Source organism: Rutilus rutilus (assembly GCF_951802725.1).
Source record: "Rutilus rutilus genome assembly, chromosome: 19".
Classification (NCBI taxonomy): domain Eukaryota; kingdom Metazoa; phylum Chordata; class Actinopteri; order Cypriniformes; family Leuciscidae; genus Rutilus; species Rutilus rutilus.
Genome location: NC_140232.1, coordinates 21,277,398 through 21,296,186, shown reverse-complemented (window position 1 = coordinate 21,296,186; position 18,789 = coordinate 21,277,398). Strand labels below are relative to the sequence as shown.

Below are 18,789 nucleotides of genomic sequence, written 5' to 3'. Positions count from 1 at the left end.
AGAAATATTTTTAACTGTTGGCTCCAAAGAAATGTATCTATTCAAGGTCGTGTATTGATTTCCAAGGCTGAAGGGATCTCCAGACTTGTATATCCTGCATTATCTCTTTATGTAGACTCTAAAATGTGTACAGCAATTGACAACATTTTATTTAAATTGATCTGGAGAGGCGAGACAGAGTAAAAGGAAAACCATAATTAGAAGTGTATCAGAAGGAGGATTAAATGCTTTAGATTTTGAAACTGGATCAAGCACTGATGTCTTTGTGAGAAGAATTTTCCATGGTTCTTTATTCCCAAGCTCATCTTTAATAAATGTGATGGTCTTAACTTTTTACTTGCTTGTGATTTAAAATGCACTAAACTCCCAATTAAGTTGTCTAATTTTCACAAACAAGCTATGGATGCGTGGAAACTGGTATACAAACACAATTTTACATATTTATAAATGTGTAATTCCTAAGAAAGTAAAAGAAAATCCCTTTAAAATAATAAATGGATATTATCCATAATGATTTTATCGTTTAAAGAAGGGGTTTCTCCATTATGCTGTTTTTGTAAAGAGGAAACAGAAACAATTGTACATTTATTTTTTAGTTGTAATTATACCAAATTATTTTGGTCCAAAGTTTCTCTGTTGATTTTTGAGATGTTTTACAAATTCATCACTGTAACTGTGATACTGTGAATTGTGATACTGGTTTACTGGAAATTGATAATATAACAAAATTTTTTGTTATTTTAGAAATATCATATACATGAAGCAAAATGTATGTTAACTGTAATAAATAAATAAAGGCATCGTAAAACATCCATATGAATCGAGTGACCCACATTTTGTGAAGAGATGCAATCACTTTATATGATAAACATATTTAATTTAGGCTTTGAACAATGATTGACACATACAGAGCACATCACATTAACATGGAAGGTCAAACATGCATTGTGTTATGCGCAAGAACCAGTGAGGTTTGTTCTGACAAATGCACATGTTTCCGTGTTTACCAAATTTGTTGCACTACATCAATCATTGTTTAGATGTAAATAAAATCCTAAATAAAATCTGTTCATCATTTAAAGTGATTGCATCTCTGCAGAAGACTTTGGTAAAAATGCTTGATTCATATGGATTAATTTTACAACACATTTTTAACCTTTTTGGATCTTTAGTTTTGGTTGCCTGGACTGAAGTGGTTGCAGTGGAGGGACCGAAAATCAGAGAATTTTCATTTTTGGGTGAACTATCCCCTTAAGCTTTAAACTTTTTTTTTTTTTTTAAGCTAGAATGATTTATGAATGGATATAATCTCTCTCCAGTGTAATCTACATAATTTTCCAAGTCAGTGTTTTGTGTTCCTCCCAGTGGCGTTCCTCTACAGATGTAATACTAAAGATATGTTGTCTTTATTTTTAAGGTGTAGCCTAATCTTTTGATGTTTGCCTAGTGAAGCTGCATGGGAAGCGCTCGGGCCGCCAGCTGTTGCTATGGTAACCTCATCACGCGACCGTGCTGTTCGCGAGAGTCAGAAGCGCTCTAACTAACTTTACTGAAACGTTGTTTGGAAACGCTTATTGAAGAATATACTTATGTAAAACTAAAAAAAAAATAATAATCTGAGAAGCATTATCTCGCACACTTGATACCACTAAGAGGAACTGAACTCGAGTGACAGGCGAGGACCAGGGGCTCGAGACGCTGAGAGGGCGGGGAGGGTGTTTCTCAGGACTGAACGAACGAAGTAGCTACTACACGAGAGAGAGAGAGAGAGAGAGAGACTTGCGCACTTGAACTGAGCTGTGTGGGGAAAATAGCGCACAGGGGCATATGCGAGCTGCTCGAGCTTTACCCTGAGACCTGGGATCTCACTACTCGGGTCCAGCTGTGGATGTCCAGCATCTTTTGTTGCTGGTTTTCGTTCAAGCTTTTATAAGGGGAAACAGCCTTGAGTCTTTACAGTTTGAGTAAAACCTAAAGAAAGGTACACTGAAAGTGATCCATTCAACATGGAATTACCGGTTCTGGTTTTAGTGGCGGTGATCCTGTCTTTCGGGACCAGCACTAAACTGAATGTGCCGCGTCTTCGCCTGTCATACAAAGGTAAATTACGCACATTACATTTATTTGAATGCGTTTAACTGTATATATATATACATTATTATATATTATTCATCTTTACAAACGGAACATAAAGCCAAAGATCTAATAAAAATGTAAAATGACCTGGTTAAGATTTACCCGGCTACTGAGGAGAGAACACGGTCCAGTGCTTTATAGCAAGATTAATGATTGCTTATTTTCACAGTTTGAGTGTTAAAGTTAATGTTGCCAATTGCCATCCCTCGGTTCATCGTGTGTGTGAATTAGTCTATAGGTTACAGGTGCGAGTGGTGACCGGTGATCAGAATCAGGAAAAAAGTGTTCGTTGCGAATATGCTCACAAACAGTTAAATTGTAACGAACGCTTCCATTACTCAAATAAGGCAACAGCTCCAGCACACAAATCATGGACGTGTACTGAGAATGCTCATAAGATAATGCAGAAAAGAACTAAGTAGTAGGCTTTGAATAAATATGAATTTAAATAGAGCATGGTTATATTGCACAGTGGAAAACTGGAAATAGTGTGTAACACTGTAAACTTTCAACAATGTTTAACATCGGTGTTTACATGAAAAAAAATAGTCACAAATAATGTCTTTATTTCCTACTTGGTTGTGTTTCGATTGTATTTTCATCATTAGTAGTTTCAAAGTGGTCTAAGAAAAAAGTGATTGTCACTTTGATTTTTATAAGGCGGTTTTTACAGTGATGAAGAGACCAGCACAGAACAATGTTTCCAGTAAGCTGTTTCCCCTGTCGCTTTTCGCATTTATATTGCTCTCTCCACGCATCCTGCTTTGCACATTGAGTATTTTTAAGCTTTGCGCACAGCCCCTCTGTGACCTTATCAGATTCAAATCTGAGCGCCCTGTTCAACTCGTTTACAGCGCCGTTTCCGTCTTGAGCTTCTCTAGAGATGTTGTGGCTGGTCTTTTTAAACTGTGGGAAAAAGCTGCGTCACTCAGGACTCCGGGCTACTGTTTCAGCTGTTATCCAAAGAGATCCCGGAGATCCTCTTGCCTCTATGCTCTCCTGGCGCGCGCTCACCTCCCCGCGGTCAGACTCTCAGCGGTGCGCGAGACAGTTTGAGCTCCTTCTTTTTTTTTTATCGCACTTTGCCTCTATATTACCGGATTTATAGAGTGCAAGGAGAATGTTGCAGTGGCCTGGGGGAGTTTGAGATGTTTTAACTCTTGTTAGATTAGACGCTGCAGCTTTACAATTATTAAAGGAATAGTTCATACAAAAATGAAAATTCTGTCATCAATTACTCACCTTGATTTCGTATGACTATTTCTTCCAAGGGACACAAATGAGGTGTTAAATTGCGGTGCGTTGTTCGGCAAATGTTCGCTTGCGAAATCCAGTAATTTCCATAGGAATCAATTCACTCGATCGTGAATTTCGCGTAAGGGCGAAAGAAATCAGAAAGTTGCTTGGTTTGAAAGCTATTCTGTGTTAGCTGTGAATCTTTTAAATCTTCATATTACATATAAGGGTCACCGTGATTTTGCCAAGACATGTTCCTGGATCAACATATTTAGTTGATCCTGGAATAACATTCCTGTCCCAAAATTTAGTCCTTACCCTATCCCTACCCCTAAACCTAACCCTATCCATAACTTTCCCCTAAATCAGAGGGAAATGATAGGTGAATAACACTGATGTTGAAGCCTCACCCTGGTTCTAAGCATAAACTTGACATAAACTGTAAACTTGTTCCTCAAATCTGATTGGTTGATTGGAAAGTTGTTCCAGGATCAACAAAGATGTCATTTCAATAGTGTTTTGGAATAATGTTTCATTAACCATATAAGATAATGAAAAAAATGTGTTAGGAGTTAACCATAGCAACAGACCAACAGTGTACTTCCGGACAGTGCAAACTAGCATAAATACTATTGGGTGTATTGTGATATATCACAGAAAAAGTCATTGTAAATTTCGATAAAGCTGCCTAAAACCTTATGTGTGTTCCTTGAAAGAATAAAGTCATGGGTTTGGAATGACATATGGATGAGCAAATGATAATTGAATTTTATTTTGGGATTAACTATGCCTTTAAGATAAACTTTGCTTAACCCTTATTTACCTGGAGGGTACGGAACAAGGTGGTGGCGTCAGGAAGTTGGTTTGCATTAAGTGTTTGTCAGTGCCTCAAAAGTTCCTTTCATTAATGATTATAAGCTGAGTGGGGTGTCCAGTTTCCCTCCAGCGGTGTGAGTGCGTGACTAGAGCGCATCTGTGCAGAGTTTAATGCGGTCATCTAATGCTCGCCCAGTCCCTGCGTGGAGCTCTGATTGCATGTAATCGGCCTGTGTTCTTCTCCATGGACGCGCTATTAACCTTGATAATGAACAGCCTAGAGATACGTTCAGTTGGACTATATGTTTAGATTTTCACCACTGACGGGTCTCAGAATGCCTGTTGATCATTCTGCCAAAATGACTAAAGCATGCACACACTCATCAAGCTGTCCAATCTGTATGGATTGGTCTGGAGGGAGCTTGTTATGAATGGGAAATGAGGGACGGCCTGTATATGCCAGCATTTGGGCATTAAGTGTGTGTGCGGATCTGTGGGGTCCTTTGGTGGGTCAGTTGTGTGTGCTGATTTAGGAGGAGACAGTTTTTCCAACCAAGCTCCCTCACTCACTTTCACACCCGCATGCATTCATATACGCACACTGGCACACTTTTCTCTTTTATGGTTGAACATACACAGAGACGCAGAGGTGGGCGGATCTGTGTTTGTTTTAGTTTACATGAATGAATTAATGAGTTTATTTTTTTAGCGTTGCCCAGATGTTTGTGGAGGGTTTTGCGAGGTCTGGCTAAAGAATCTGTCACTAAAAGAATGTTTGATGATTCTTTGGTTTCGTTCACATTCTCTCACTCCCTAAATATTCCCAGCTCCCTGGAACCGTTTGGTTGAGAGAGAAGGCCACAGAGTTGTATGTAAGATGGATGTTGTGAAACTCTCCCATGAGATTGGGGTTCTAGATTAGGAATTGCTCTAAATATTAAAGGTGCTTTGAGTGATGTTTGAACTGAAACTGGCAGACTAGCGACTGAATTAGACACGCTTCCTCTTACCAAAAGCCCAATTACAAAGATACAGTTGTGCCACTGCCATTGAGAATATTGTAATCAGAGACGAATCAGGAGAACAGCAGCTTGTAGCAAAATATCCATTCTGACACCACAAACTAACATCTGCTTATAACAGCTGAACATGGCATTTAGCTTGAACGGTCTGCATCTCAGATTCTCTCATATATGGGCTGCTCTATGAATCTGCACAATGATTGAGTGGCAGAAAGTGCTTTAAAGTCTTTTGGTTGGCAAAACAAAGTACCTGCATTCATTTTTTTCCTGCTTACAGATATCTCAGGGCCTAATTCAGTCAAATCTGTCAGGTAATGGGAATATTTTCTGCCATACCTGAAAAATTGATCTCACAGCACCTTTAATCCATGCGTGGTCAAGGGTAAACCTTTGAAGGGCATATGCCTTATCTTTCAGATAAAGATAAATACAATTTATAAAAAATATATTAGCATGCACAGTTTTTGTGTAGTTGATCTGCAATCTTCATGTGTAATTTAATATTTGAAACATTATAAATACACTTCTTTCAAAGCAAGCTCTCAACCCTAAGGTCAATTATAGTCACAAGTATAGCCTACATGCCAGACAAAGACGAGTTACAATTGCATTATCTAGGTCTGTAATGGTGCGATCAAGTTCGTATTTATGGGTGGGAAGTCATAATTACGACGTCAGGTGTAAGATTGCGATGTACAGCATTACATCAATTTAATTCTACTTCCACAAAATGATGAATAAAGAACGTGCATTAGGTGTTTATGAATTTATGAGGGTGCTGTAAACTGAATTTTATCGTAATTGTACAATACTGTCTTACTGTCATAATGTGTACATGCAACTACAAATTGTAAATTTTTTTTTTTTTACTAGTTTTATTGTAAATTTAAAAAAATAATTTAATACATTTCATACATCAACTATGTTTTCTCACTGACACGCCCTCAGAACAATCCAGAGTTTCCAACTTGTAATTTTAACAAGGTGGTGTTCATTTGCGTAAATACGAAAAAAAAAGAAAAGAAAACTTGTAAATACGATCTTTTCCAGTTCTGACTTCACACATCTTTAGATCGAAGTCATAAAACAATACAATTTCAGTCTGACTAAAGCAGTTTTAGATCTAACTCAAATGAAACTTTTAAAGTGCATGTAAATGAACTGATTCACAGATTGTGTGCAGGTCCAAGTGGAGTTCAGAGAAAATATGGTGTGTGAAGTAGGAAAAAATAGGTGGGCAAACCTGAAACCTATTGAGAAAATGAATATCTGTCTGAAGGTTTAGCGCAAATCCATGTAGAGTTCACACACATGCTTACACACTGGTACAGTATACACACACACGCACACACAGGAGACAATAATTCAGTGTTTGTGCTGTGTAAAATGGATGCAGGTGGAATTTTAATGAAAACACACATTCCCTCCATCCTTGTGAAGTCAGTCAAGAGTTTGCGGTGTAACGCGGCTGAACAATGCAGCATTGTGGCGGTTTCCTCCTGCATTGAGGGGAGTTCGCAGCTCACCGCAATTAGGTCACAAGCCCTGGACGTGATCACACGCACTGATAACGACCACAACAGCTGCTGGTCACTTAAACTATGATTTGATTTTTTTAACCCCTTAGCTGATGACTGTCCTGGGAGCCGTCACACGAACACATGCACACTTAATTGCAGCTGTAATGTTCTCAAGCACACTGCACAAACACAGCTGCCCTCTGTACACACTAAATGCACACACACTAACATATGGAAACATGGCTGCTAAAAGGGACCAGGGTTATAAAGGGCAAAGAAGAAAGGTGTCAGAGAAAGTAAAGAATAAATGGAGGTAAATAAAAGGAGGAATGGTGTGGACCGAATTAATTTCACCCACTGTCATATAGATTGTGTGAGAAAGAATCTTTCTTTTATTCTTTCTTGCTAAATATGTAAACAAGTCGTGGAGTCTGTGTGTGTAGCCATAAAAAGGTGTTTTGTCTAGCTGCTGGAGTCTCATTGTGTGCGTGTGTGTACAGAGGGGAAAGCAGTGACTCTCATGGCTGCTGTCCAGAGGGGTTTATCTAAACCTTCACGTTCTGAGTCTTGCTTTGGGGAGAGAGGGGATCAAGAGAGGCCAAGGAGCAGGAGAAGACAGAGGGACTTAAAGAATGAGATTGACAAAAGGAACGCTGAGAAAATAAGCTGGAAAAAGTGGGTTCGAGGGGGATTGAGGGGCTTTTATGAGTTTACCAGTAAGAGCTAGTGTAGCTGGATTTGCCCTGCAGTAACGTGAGTGTGTGTGACAAATGAAGACAGACAGGCAGAGACAGAGAGAGAGAATTAGAGGAAACAGCGCAGATACTATGATACTATAGAGAATTATGTATATGAACATGCATATGCTACCAGTCAAATGTTTGGACACATGTACTTATTCTTGTTTTTATAATAGTGAAGTCATCAAAACTATTAAATAACACAAACAGAAGTTTGGGGAATAAGATAAGACCTAATTTTGAAGAAAGCCCGCTATTATTTGTCTAGATTCCCGATCTGCACACTCCAACTTCGTGAGCTGTAGAATATATGCTGGGTAGTTTTAATCCCCCCTTCACTATATAGACTAACTCATCTATTTAAAAAAAATTAAAATAAAATGTATATTTATACTATAGTACACTATATATACAAAAGTTTGAGGTCAGTAAGATTCTTTTCTTCAAAAGTAATTAATTACTGACATGACATATGAAGGCCAAGTATGGTAACTCATACTCAGATTTAACCCATCCAAGTTAGTGCACACACATTAGGAGCAGTGAGTAGTGAATACACACACACACATACACACACACTGCAAACCGTGGACACACACAGCCCGGGGTGTGATTGCCTTACTCAAGGGCACCTCAGTCATTTCCTGCCAGTATTGAGATTGAACCTACGACCTTCGGGTTACCAGTCTGGCTCTCTAACCATTACTTCCCCCTAATACTTTTATTCATCAAGGATGCTTTAAATTAATCAAATTGGCATTAAAGACATTTATTATGTTATAAAAGATGATTTCAAATTAATGATGCTGTTAAACTTTCTATTCATCAAAGAATCCCAAAAAATGTATCATGGTTTCCACAAAAATATTTAACAGCACAACTGTCTTCAAAATGGATACTAATAAGAAATATTTATTGTGCACAAAATCAGTTCACAATAGTACAGTTTATATATATATATATATATATATATATATATATATATATATGTATATATATGTAGATATATATGTATATATGTGTGTGTGTGTATATATATATATATATATATATATATATATATATATATATAGTAAGATAAGATTTAACACATACAAAATCAGTTCACAATATCACTGTTTTTACTATATAGTAAAAACAGTGATATTGTGAACTGATTTTGTATGTTAAAAAACTTACCGTCCTCCAACTTTTGAACGGTAGTGTATATAGTGTAAAACAGAGTGGCATAAGTTTGTTTTGTGCATGATTATGAATTTACTCAGTGAATTTGAGATGTCTTAGATTGTTTAAGTCTTAACCTGCTGTGAAATGTTGACATACTCTATATTCAATTTGTTATCTGAGAAGGACAGTCTGTGGGAGAGAGAGAGAGAGAGAGAGAGAGAGAGAGCAGTTCGTAACATTGTGAATTCTGGGAAGACACCAAGAGATCTTCCTGTCGATGTTCAACTCTGTGAACGCTCTCCCCTGCTGCTCACTGCATCAGCCAGTAATCAATTAGTTCCACTACGCAACTGCTGACAGAATCAGCCCAAAGCCCCCCAAAGATCAACCTGATACTGATCTCTCACACACACACACACACACACACACACACACACACATGATAAAGTACATACACGTTATATATTAATGTATCTGTCTACACCAGAGCGGAGAACATGATTAACTTTCTATGCAGACATGTTTCCTCCTGAGGGTTATGTATTCATCTATTACATATTTATATATCCTTTCTCACTTTCTATATTTTTATCTTCCTCTTTCTCTGTGACTTAATCACATACAGACACACGACCCTTTAGACAAAAATGAGAATAAACGCAATCCTTAAGGCAAACGGCCCAGTCGGTTTTACCACAAGACTTCTCCCTCCTTCCATTTTCATTCACTTCATTACCAGTAAGCGAAAATCTAAAAGGGAGGCCAGATGCCAACAAGCATGTGTGTTATTAATGGTTTGTTTAAAAAGTTGGTGGTGTGCCACTGTGTAGAAAGCCCTCTGATGTAAGAAAAAGTTTAAGAGAAAAAGGAAAGGAATAAATTTTCTGTGCTGTATCTACAACATCTGTCACTGCAATTCCAACACACCCTGTAAACTCTGGTTTGCATTTATTTAGCATTTCTCTACTCTTCATCATCCTCTTTTCTCATTGATTATGCAAACACAGATGTGATTATAAGCTAAATGATTTTAAGATCATAGGGTTTGAAGAAAAAACATGCATCAGTTGAACAGGCCTGTATCTTTTTGAGGTGTGTCTGTGTGTTGTATGAAGCCTATAATATCTGGAGAAAGCATCCATTAGCATTCCCGTTCATCTTAATGGAGAAGAAAGATGATTTGTCAGCAGATGAAGTTATGACATCCTATAACTGGCCTGCTCTAACCAGGCTACGTCATGCCAGACAAACGTCTTGTTTGTAACGCCATGTGTTCTGACACCAACAGAACACTACATTTTTAGTTCTGTTCCAAAGTGTTACACATTTACTGGCATCCGTACAGCCTCTTACTGTCACACTGGGGGATGACCACCTCTGTGTGTGTGTGTGTGTGTGTGTGTGTGTGTGTGTGTGTGTGTGTGTGTGTGTGTGTGTGTGTGTGTGTGTGTGTGTGTGTGTGTGTGTGTGTGTGTGTGTGTGTGTGTGTGTTAGAGAGCGAGTTCTTGCCAACTCAAATCTCTGCATAGTGTCGTAATTTTGTCAAGTTTGATGCCATTAAATTGGTGATTGTGAACTGTTATTTTAACAAAAAAAGAGTATTTAGACATCTACAGGAGAGAGCCCAGACTACCTGTGTAATTTTCACCATACTCCCTGAGTGTGTACTGTGTAGTATATGTGTCTGTGAGACACACTTTCACTTAGGATGAGGTGGTCTATACAGCCTCTATACAAAATTTGGTAATGTTTCTCACCCTCTTCCATTCCGTTCTTCCGTAATCCAGACGAAACGCCATACTAATATAATTTGACAGGGGGACTGTCCTGATACCCACACGGTATTGTGGTCTTGACCACTTGAGAGCATGTGCACGTGGCAGGAAGTCAGTGCTCAAGACTGTCCCAGATGAATGCCAAAGCTCAGTGCCCTTAACACACACTAAATTCACACTCTCTTATGCTGCTTCAGAGCTTTTATTTGAGGCTAAGTATATCCCATCATTGATCATGTTCAGGAACTAACATGGAACGAAATGTCAAGTATTTTGTAAAATGATTGCAAAGTTCTGCTTTTTATCACTTAATTAGTGGAACCACAATTACAAAATTATGATGTCTGATATATGGACCTTTATTTATATTTATATATATATATATATATATATATATATATATATATTATAACGTTCAAACGTTCAAACAACTCGACTACTGACCTAATGCGTAAACATAATGAGAAGAGCGCTAGCCAGAAGGGATTTTACTTTGTCGGCTGAAGACCTAAGTTTGGTTTGAAGACAGACCTAAGCACGTGAAAGCACATAAAAATGTACTGAGCACAATGTTTTCTCATTTCTAACACACACTCACAGCGTTGGTCTAAGATATATTGAAAGAGAGAAATGGAAAATACAAAAAATTTCTTCAGATGTGTTTCTGTTACATTTAATTGTCTTCACATGTGTGTTTATGGGGAACACAGGGTTGATTCATGACTTATTGAGATCATCTGCCACCATTGTACTCTAGAGTAGAGCACTAAACCGCAGGTTACATCAGGGTCTCGCTGCAATTACTGTTCCTGTATGTACCCGCTGGATGAGACGCCTGTTAAATAACCAGTGATCTGTGACTCTGTATATAATGTGCTCTTTTGTACAGTAAAAGAGTATCTGGGTCAGTATTTCACTGTTTGGACTCGTGTTCTGGAAACCAAACCCTTAAAAGCTTTTATATCTCTTTGTGAAACTTGCACGCAAGATCACTCCAATAAAGAAAGAACAAAACTCTTTCTCCTTTGTTCAGCTTGTGAGTTTATTTGAGGTTTATATCAAAATACCTCACACAATGTCAAATCCCAGAACTGTGTGTTTATGCAACTGTGTTTGAATATATCTTTGCCAGTGATTGTTAAAATCTAAAAGTCTTTTGGTTAACTCCTTAAATGGCCGGGAGCAAGTTTTAATTGATTTATATAGAGGAGAGTTGTGGTGGTAGTTGTTGTATGTGTGTGTGTTTTTATAATTGTGGTTTAACATTTGGCTTTGTTGTTTGGCTTCTGTTTGTGCTCTTTTCAGCGGCGCCCCATTAGCGGCTTTAGACGCGTGCCACCCTCTCAACGAGGCCTCATTCCTTCTTCAGCTGCTCTTTCTCCACTCTTTTCTGTCCAACCTCACATTATATGAAGGGAATGTGGAGGGAGTGTAGAGCTGTACTTGGTTCAGCTATTCCCTACATTATGGGGACAAAATTTTAACTTATTTTTAGTTTAAATGACAAAACCACCCACTGGCGGCATTGGGGGGATATTCTCATCTGGGTTAATCTGTAGTAGTTATAATTAGCTTTTTATAAAAACAATAGAAGTCTATGGTATGTCCTCAATTAGGTACTACACACACACACACACACACACACACACACACACACACACACACACACACACACACACACACACACACACTTGCAATTTAGTAAATGTGGCAAATTCACGTGAACAACTTGAACATGATGTGAAATCTGCATGGGGAAATCTTTCATGAAATGTATAATTGTGGGGAATCCTATTAAAATGACTGGATTTAGCCCGTGACAATTTGATTATTTGCTTTTTTGTCAATACAACATTTTTGCATTTAATGTGGACAAATGACTTTGTAGAAAAATCAGCTAGTTACTCAGTGTTAAGGCATTGAGATGTTCAACACAAACCACAGTCTCTTCAAGAAAGCCACTTGCCAAGTTTGGTTAAATTTGCCTCCGCTACAAAAAGTAGTGACGTAAACTTGCAATCCGCAATATTTTGACTTGCAGCTTTGAACAAATAGTCACGGCAATAAAGCACAATTAAATTTAATAGACAACAAGAGAAACAGATAAAGAGGGATTTAGTTTTCAGAGAACTCCCATCATTCACAAGTGCTTCTCCTGCTGTTCTGGATTTAAGAAGATTGTCGTTTTTCTGCACTCCATCACCGTTCTCTCCTCATAAAGTCAGTCTACTTTGACCAGGAGAGACAGATTTATTGTCATTTTTCAGTTGAAATGTAGTGTTCACTGTCATGCCATTCATAATTCATATCTCCTTCTCTTTCTCCCTTTCACACAGATCTGTTGGCCACAAACCGTACCTCAGTTTTCAGTGGTTTCCATGGCGATCTGCACTTGTCGGCTGTGTTTTTGGATGAATATCACGACAGGCTTTTCCTGGGAGGGAAGGATGTTCTCTACTCACTGAGACTGGATCACACACATGATGCTAAAGAGGTAGTGGACACACTGTCGTTGCGATAAGGTTAAGATAATAAGCTGCCACAAAAAACACAAGTGTAAGAGCTCTGAAAAAGTGCAAGTGATGATGTAGCTGTATAAGGGTATGTTAGTGAGAGGTGTCATGTTATTCAGTCTGCTCTACTGGAGACTATTATCTACAGACAAAGATAAAATCAGGAGACGCTTACATGTGCTGACACATTTTACACATGATTAGTAAGGGGCGTGAAAAGGCCAGTTCTTGTTTGATGCATTGTTGCGTTTTAAAACTAGATCACGTGCAACAGAATGGAAAAAGCTGGAAAAAAATTTAAAATCTGAATTGTTTTAGCTTGACAAGGAGTTTCAAAAACAGAAACATGCATCCCACCATTGAGAGAGACACTCACAACAAGGTATATACATGCTTTGTAAAAAAAAAGAAGGTTTTTTTTATAAATATAATATTTATAATGTTTTATAATATTACAACTATTATAAAACCATCATTTTCAAAATGTCATTAAATTAATATAATAAAGCAACCTAATGGGGCTAAAATTCTGGCTAATCAAATTAGCAAGTTTGTAATTGATCAAGTAATGTTTGAGCATCAGGTTTTTACTGTAAAATGTATTAAGCTTTCAATTAAGCTTTCAAAAAAACTTGTTTGTGTAATAACACACTGAGGGATGCATGGCACAGTGATTAACTAGGAAGCTTAAAAATGGCACTTCATGACAAAAAGGCTGCCCACTTCAAGGGAAATTTTAGAGAGCTCAGGGCTTCTTTCACAGAAAGCAAGACAAATATGTTTAACTTTATCACAAATATCATCTTTTATCTCACTAATATCAAAATATACACATATGAAATTTTGTTTGGTGATACTATAATCCAATTGAATACACATTGAAAAAGAATTTCCTTTAGAACTCTTTTCTCATCCATCAGAATGTTTATTAAAAATCACACAAAAACAGCTGTCCACAAACACACATTAAAGTCATATAAACTGACCTCACTTGTTACAAAGACTTGTTTAGACCACAGTTAGACATATAAACACGTAAATGGTCTTGCTTGATTTTACAAGATCAATTTTTGGTCCCCTTTTTTGTGTTATTGTCACAGTTTTGTGGTAGAGTTTATAAAATAAAGTTGTGAGTTATGAGAACAGCCACAGTGTGTAAATAAGTATTGACCTAAATGGACTGTAAAAGCAGAAGTGCTTTTGGTGTCTCGAGGGTTTGGCAGGTTTTTTTTCACTATGCAATTATCTTTGTGTGTGTGGCTGAGGTTAATTAAAGCCTCTGTTCATGTGAATATGTTTTGACTCAAGTCACTGGAGCCTCAACAAATGGGGTAGTTTTCGTATGTAATCTCCAAAGACATTATCATTGTGTGTGGCCTTGTTAAATGACATGAACAGGAAGAGGAAGTGCATTGCCATGGTGACAGACACCAGGGAGTGGCTGCCACCTCTGAGGTTATGACCCCTTGACCTTTGACCCTGGGACCGGCTTGTTTTGCCTTGTTAGACCCTTACGCACTCTGTAAGGCCGCTGTGCCACCACTGGCCACTGAGTTTTCCCATTTAGTACATTCAATACTGAGAATTTAAATACATAAATTAACAAGGTATAGACAAAGTAATTGGCCTTTTTTAGCCAGAAAACAAAATGAGGATGTTTGGATGTGTGAATTTACGTGTAAGAGATTGTTTTGCAGATGCTATCAGTAAAGCTTCTCAGTGGAAGTGGAGAGTGCCACAGAAATCAAGCAATGATTCATGATATTGTTCTTTAAGCGGAAAAATTATTCAACCCTGATCAGACTTCCTTCTTCCCTCTTTGGCTTGTATTTACTGTAATACTGAATCACCTGCAGCCTTCATCATGGCTGATCTCAGTTCTTTTCGTATGTAAATCTTAGCTGCAGTGTTTCTCCCGTGGTTAATGGAGAACGGTAATCTTAAAACGGTGTATCCGGAGCAAATTAAGAGTGAATGAGTGAGCCAGGACCCTTTTCTTCACACCATGTTTATATAAACAGTGTATTATAGTATTGTGTTTTATGATTAATAATGACCTTTTAAGTCGATATGACTCAGTGACGGTAGGCTAACATAACTATTTTTAGTCCAGTTGCAAAGTGTCCTGAAGAATAAAGGTGATGACTAATTAAGGAAACAGGAAATACCTTTATGCACAGGAAGGATGCTGGGTAACATTGATTACAGGTTCCGGATTTAGACAATGTCAAAATGTGTAAGAGCTTGAAAGGATACATAACAACTAATGACTCACTAATGGTTTAATCATGTGAAGGCTGGAACAGATTCAAACTAGCTGGTTTGAGGAACAACATTTTTTGAATGATATCTACAATTTTACAAGCAGTAGAATGACTTTGTAACAGTGTGATGCAAAAAGGTTGATCAGTCAACAAGTCCAGACAGTATTTACATTTAATGCATTACATTGACAGACATATTCACAGTGGCTTAAATTGCATTCAAAGTGTACATCAGCTCCCTGGGAATTTAACCCATGACCTTGGCATTGCTAGCTATAGGTACATGCTACAGGATCACTATTTAACATTATTTTATTTGAATATGTTTCTGTCAGGACCACTCTCGTCAAATATGATTAACAATGAGCATACAGTTAGGAGTGGCGGTATGGTTCTGTTCTGGGCAGCCTAGCATGGATAAGAGCAGGGAGAGCAGCAATAACCCCCCTTAGGGTAACAGAACAGAACCAACATGAATGTATTGCTGATATCATTAATTCAAGATTTTAAAGTAAACATGATTCGAGAATTTAGTCTCATTTAGAATCCCATGATCATGATCAGAATGCCAAATCCTGACTGACGAGAGGAGGAGCTGGGGATGGAGGAGGGTAATTAGCTCCTGAGAAAAGTGATAGCTGCTGATAATACTGAAGGAGCTTATACAGTGCAATGCATAAGTGAATACACCCATGCTAAAGTTGACTAAAAAGAGGAATAAAAAATCATATTTTGGAAATTGAACTTAATGCCTTAATTTAAAAAATTAGGAAAAATCCAACCTTTAAGGACACCAATTTTCTTTGTGAATGAATAATGTATCGTAAATAAATAAATGTTCTTCCTTAAAATACATGGTGCATAAGTGAGTACACCCCTATGTTAAATTCCCATAGAGGCAGGCAGATTTTTATTTTTAAGTATTTTTTTTATTTATTTTTTTAGGATACTATGCATCTTGATAAAGTTCCCTTGGCCTTTGGAATTAAAATAGCCCCACATCATCACATAGCCTTCACCATACCTAGAGATTGGCATGGTTTTATTTCAGTTAGCCTAATAGCTAGTTTGATTTGCATTGAGAGATGATCTTATGGAAAGTACCCCATGCCAATCTCTAGGTATGGTGAAGGCTATGTGATGTTGGAAACATGAACTTAATGTGTGACTGACATATACTGTTATATGTTTGCTTCAATACCTCTTTTAAGGAATTTGATACTGTATATCTAATCGCACAAATTGCTATTTAAAATTATATTATGTTAAGTTTTGCTAAAGGAGACCATATAATGCAGTGAAGTTTGCAAATGTTTGCAGATCTGTATAAACAAACCCAAAAGTCTGTGTGAGGTCTGAACGTGGCAGTCATTATATGCCAGACTGTTCTTTGACACATGAGAAATTAATGTGTCAGGATGTGCAATCTCTGTATATATATTTGGATAGAGGATCCAGCAGATGAAATTGTTTATTTCTCAATCATTCCTATAGGTTTTCACACTCTCAGATTTATTGTTTTCATAACTCTATTTTTTGTTTTTGTCACACACCCACCCTCAGAGGCACAACTCACTTTACCCCACATACTGAGCAGAGTCAAATATAAAGTCATTTGTAGTTTGGTTTCCCAGAAGAGTGTAAACACTGGCTCTGTGAGACTTTCAAAACATTGCACTGTTTAATTGAGTGTACAGACACAGCAACATCAGCTCAACCAATGGCTCAAGACATTGTTTGACCAGTGGCAGTTTATTGGTGTTCAGAAGGTTTATTATTTTTGCAATTACATTTAAAGCTGCAAGTGGCTCGGAAGTTACTCACTTCAGCTTTAAAATCAGAATTACATTGCGATCAGAAATTGCGATCATCTTTTCTCCACTATTGTGATGAATATTCGAGTGGAACAGCTTCTTGAACAAAAAAAAAGAATGTAGGGCGGGACTTGATTTTGTCCATCTAGAATTGATTGAATCATTGGATCGCTGTTGTTTGCTAATTGCTGTGATCTCATATGAGTAAAATATTACAAGATATAAGAAAAAATGATGCACACAGATAAATTATTTATAGTAAACACTGCAACATTTGATTTTGATTTCATGGTGACTTTAACTGGTGTCTGATTTTGTAATTGTTTGGATCTTTAGAGGTTTAATTAGTCTTACTGTAACAAGTAAATGAGTCTGGGTGTGGGTGGGACAGCGCTGTGCTTATTGTGTGTTTAATTTATGAGATGATAAATTTCATCTGTTTTTCTTCTTTATCTCCAGATTCATTGGCCTTCATTGCCTGGGAACCGTGAGGACTGTATTCTCAAAGGGAAAGATCCCGAGGTGAGTGAATTACTGGTTCTGATTCGGAATTCACTAAGAACATCAACAAACTCATAAGTCGGGTCAGTGTGTCATAGTTTCCAAAGTGTATTTAGGAAAGCTGGCATACTTTAGATGTCAGGTAATTTAGTAAAAATCCTAAATCCATCAGATGACAGTAAAAATCATCAAATGTATGTTTGTTTTGGAATGTTTGGTCAGTGTGATTCTCAAACGTATGTCATGTGGTTCAATCTGGAGTTTCAAATGAAAACATCTGTCCATCCTCAGCTATACTGTGAGTGTACTGCAGTTGGCGTGATGACTGGAGAGTAGAAGCCAAACGCCCATAAATGAGATTTGATCCACTAACTTATTGTTGTCTTGCTTCCAACCAAGTGTGTGTGTGTGACTCATGAGTCTCTTAAACCTAATGACCAAAGAAGGCTGTCCCAATACACAGAATGTAGTTATTCTTTAATTTTTTAAACCCCTCTTTGCTTTCTCTTTCTATTTCTGTCTCTTCTTCTTTTTCTTCTTATTCAGCCTCTCCTTTTTTCTTTCAGCATCATGAATAGGTTAATTATGTTTAAAGTTAAAACTTTCCTGTCCTCTGTCCCCAATGGTGGAATGTCTTCAACACACACACACACACATAGGGATATACACTCTGCATCTGTTAGTGTTTAGCATGTTTCGCTCATAAAGTGGAAATGTGAGGTGCCTCCATGGTTACATGCTCTGGTGACTGTCCCGGCAGTGTTGTTTGATGTGACAGGTGAGTGTGATTTCACAGCGGTGTTTTAATGACTCTGTTCATTGTGTGAGTATGTGTAAGGAATATTTGTTTTTCATTTATGCTCTAGCTGGTGTTACAATGAACAAACACACAGATATGACCTGAGTTTTATTTAACACAGAACACAGCTCACACATCCCGAAAAATGGCTGGTGTCACTTTACATGAATATGGGACATTTTAGTTTCCTTTTTGTAGCATTAGAAGCACAAATCCTCTTTTATATGAGAACTATTAGATAAACTAATGTAAATAGATTAATAAATTAAATAAATAATAGATTGTTTTAAACCCAAACCTCAGAAGTCATGGCCTTCTTAACTGTATACAACAATTAAAATCATACAGCAATTTCTTAATTTTGACATAATCTGTTGAATTGATATTCAGTCTATTGCAATAAAAATATTTGAATTATTAACACAATTTAATGACCAAAATAATTTATTTATCTATTCATTTATTCATTTATTATTTATATGAATA

The 18,789-nt window shown here is 37.3% G+C and overlaps 1 protein-coding gene across 1 annotated transcript in view; it reads left to right on the top strand.

Moving 5' to 3' along the window:
• Nucleotides 1-1,865: 1,865 nt before the first annotated feature.
• The window catches only part of sema3bl (sema domain, immunoglobulin domain (Ig), short basic domain, secreted, (semaphorin) 3bl), a 29,738-nt gene continuing 12,814 nt past the window's right edge, over nucleotides 1,866-18,789 (top strand). Inside the window, exons 1-3 of the mRNA XM_084388833.1 lie at nucleotides 1,866-2,100; nucleotides 12,749-12,906; nucleotides 17,463-17,525. Of these exons, the coding sequence (XP_084244959.1) occupies nucleotides 2,007-2,100; nucleotides 12,749-12,906; nucleotides 17,463-17,525 (315 nt within the window). The 5' untranslated portion in view covers nucleotides 1,866-2,006. The remainder of the gene's footprint in view (nucleotides 2,101-12,748; nucleotides 12,907-17,462; nucleotides 17,526-18,789) is intronic.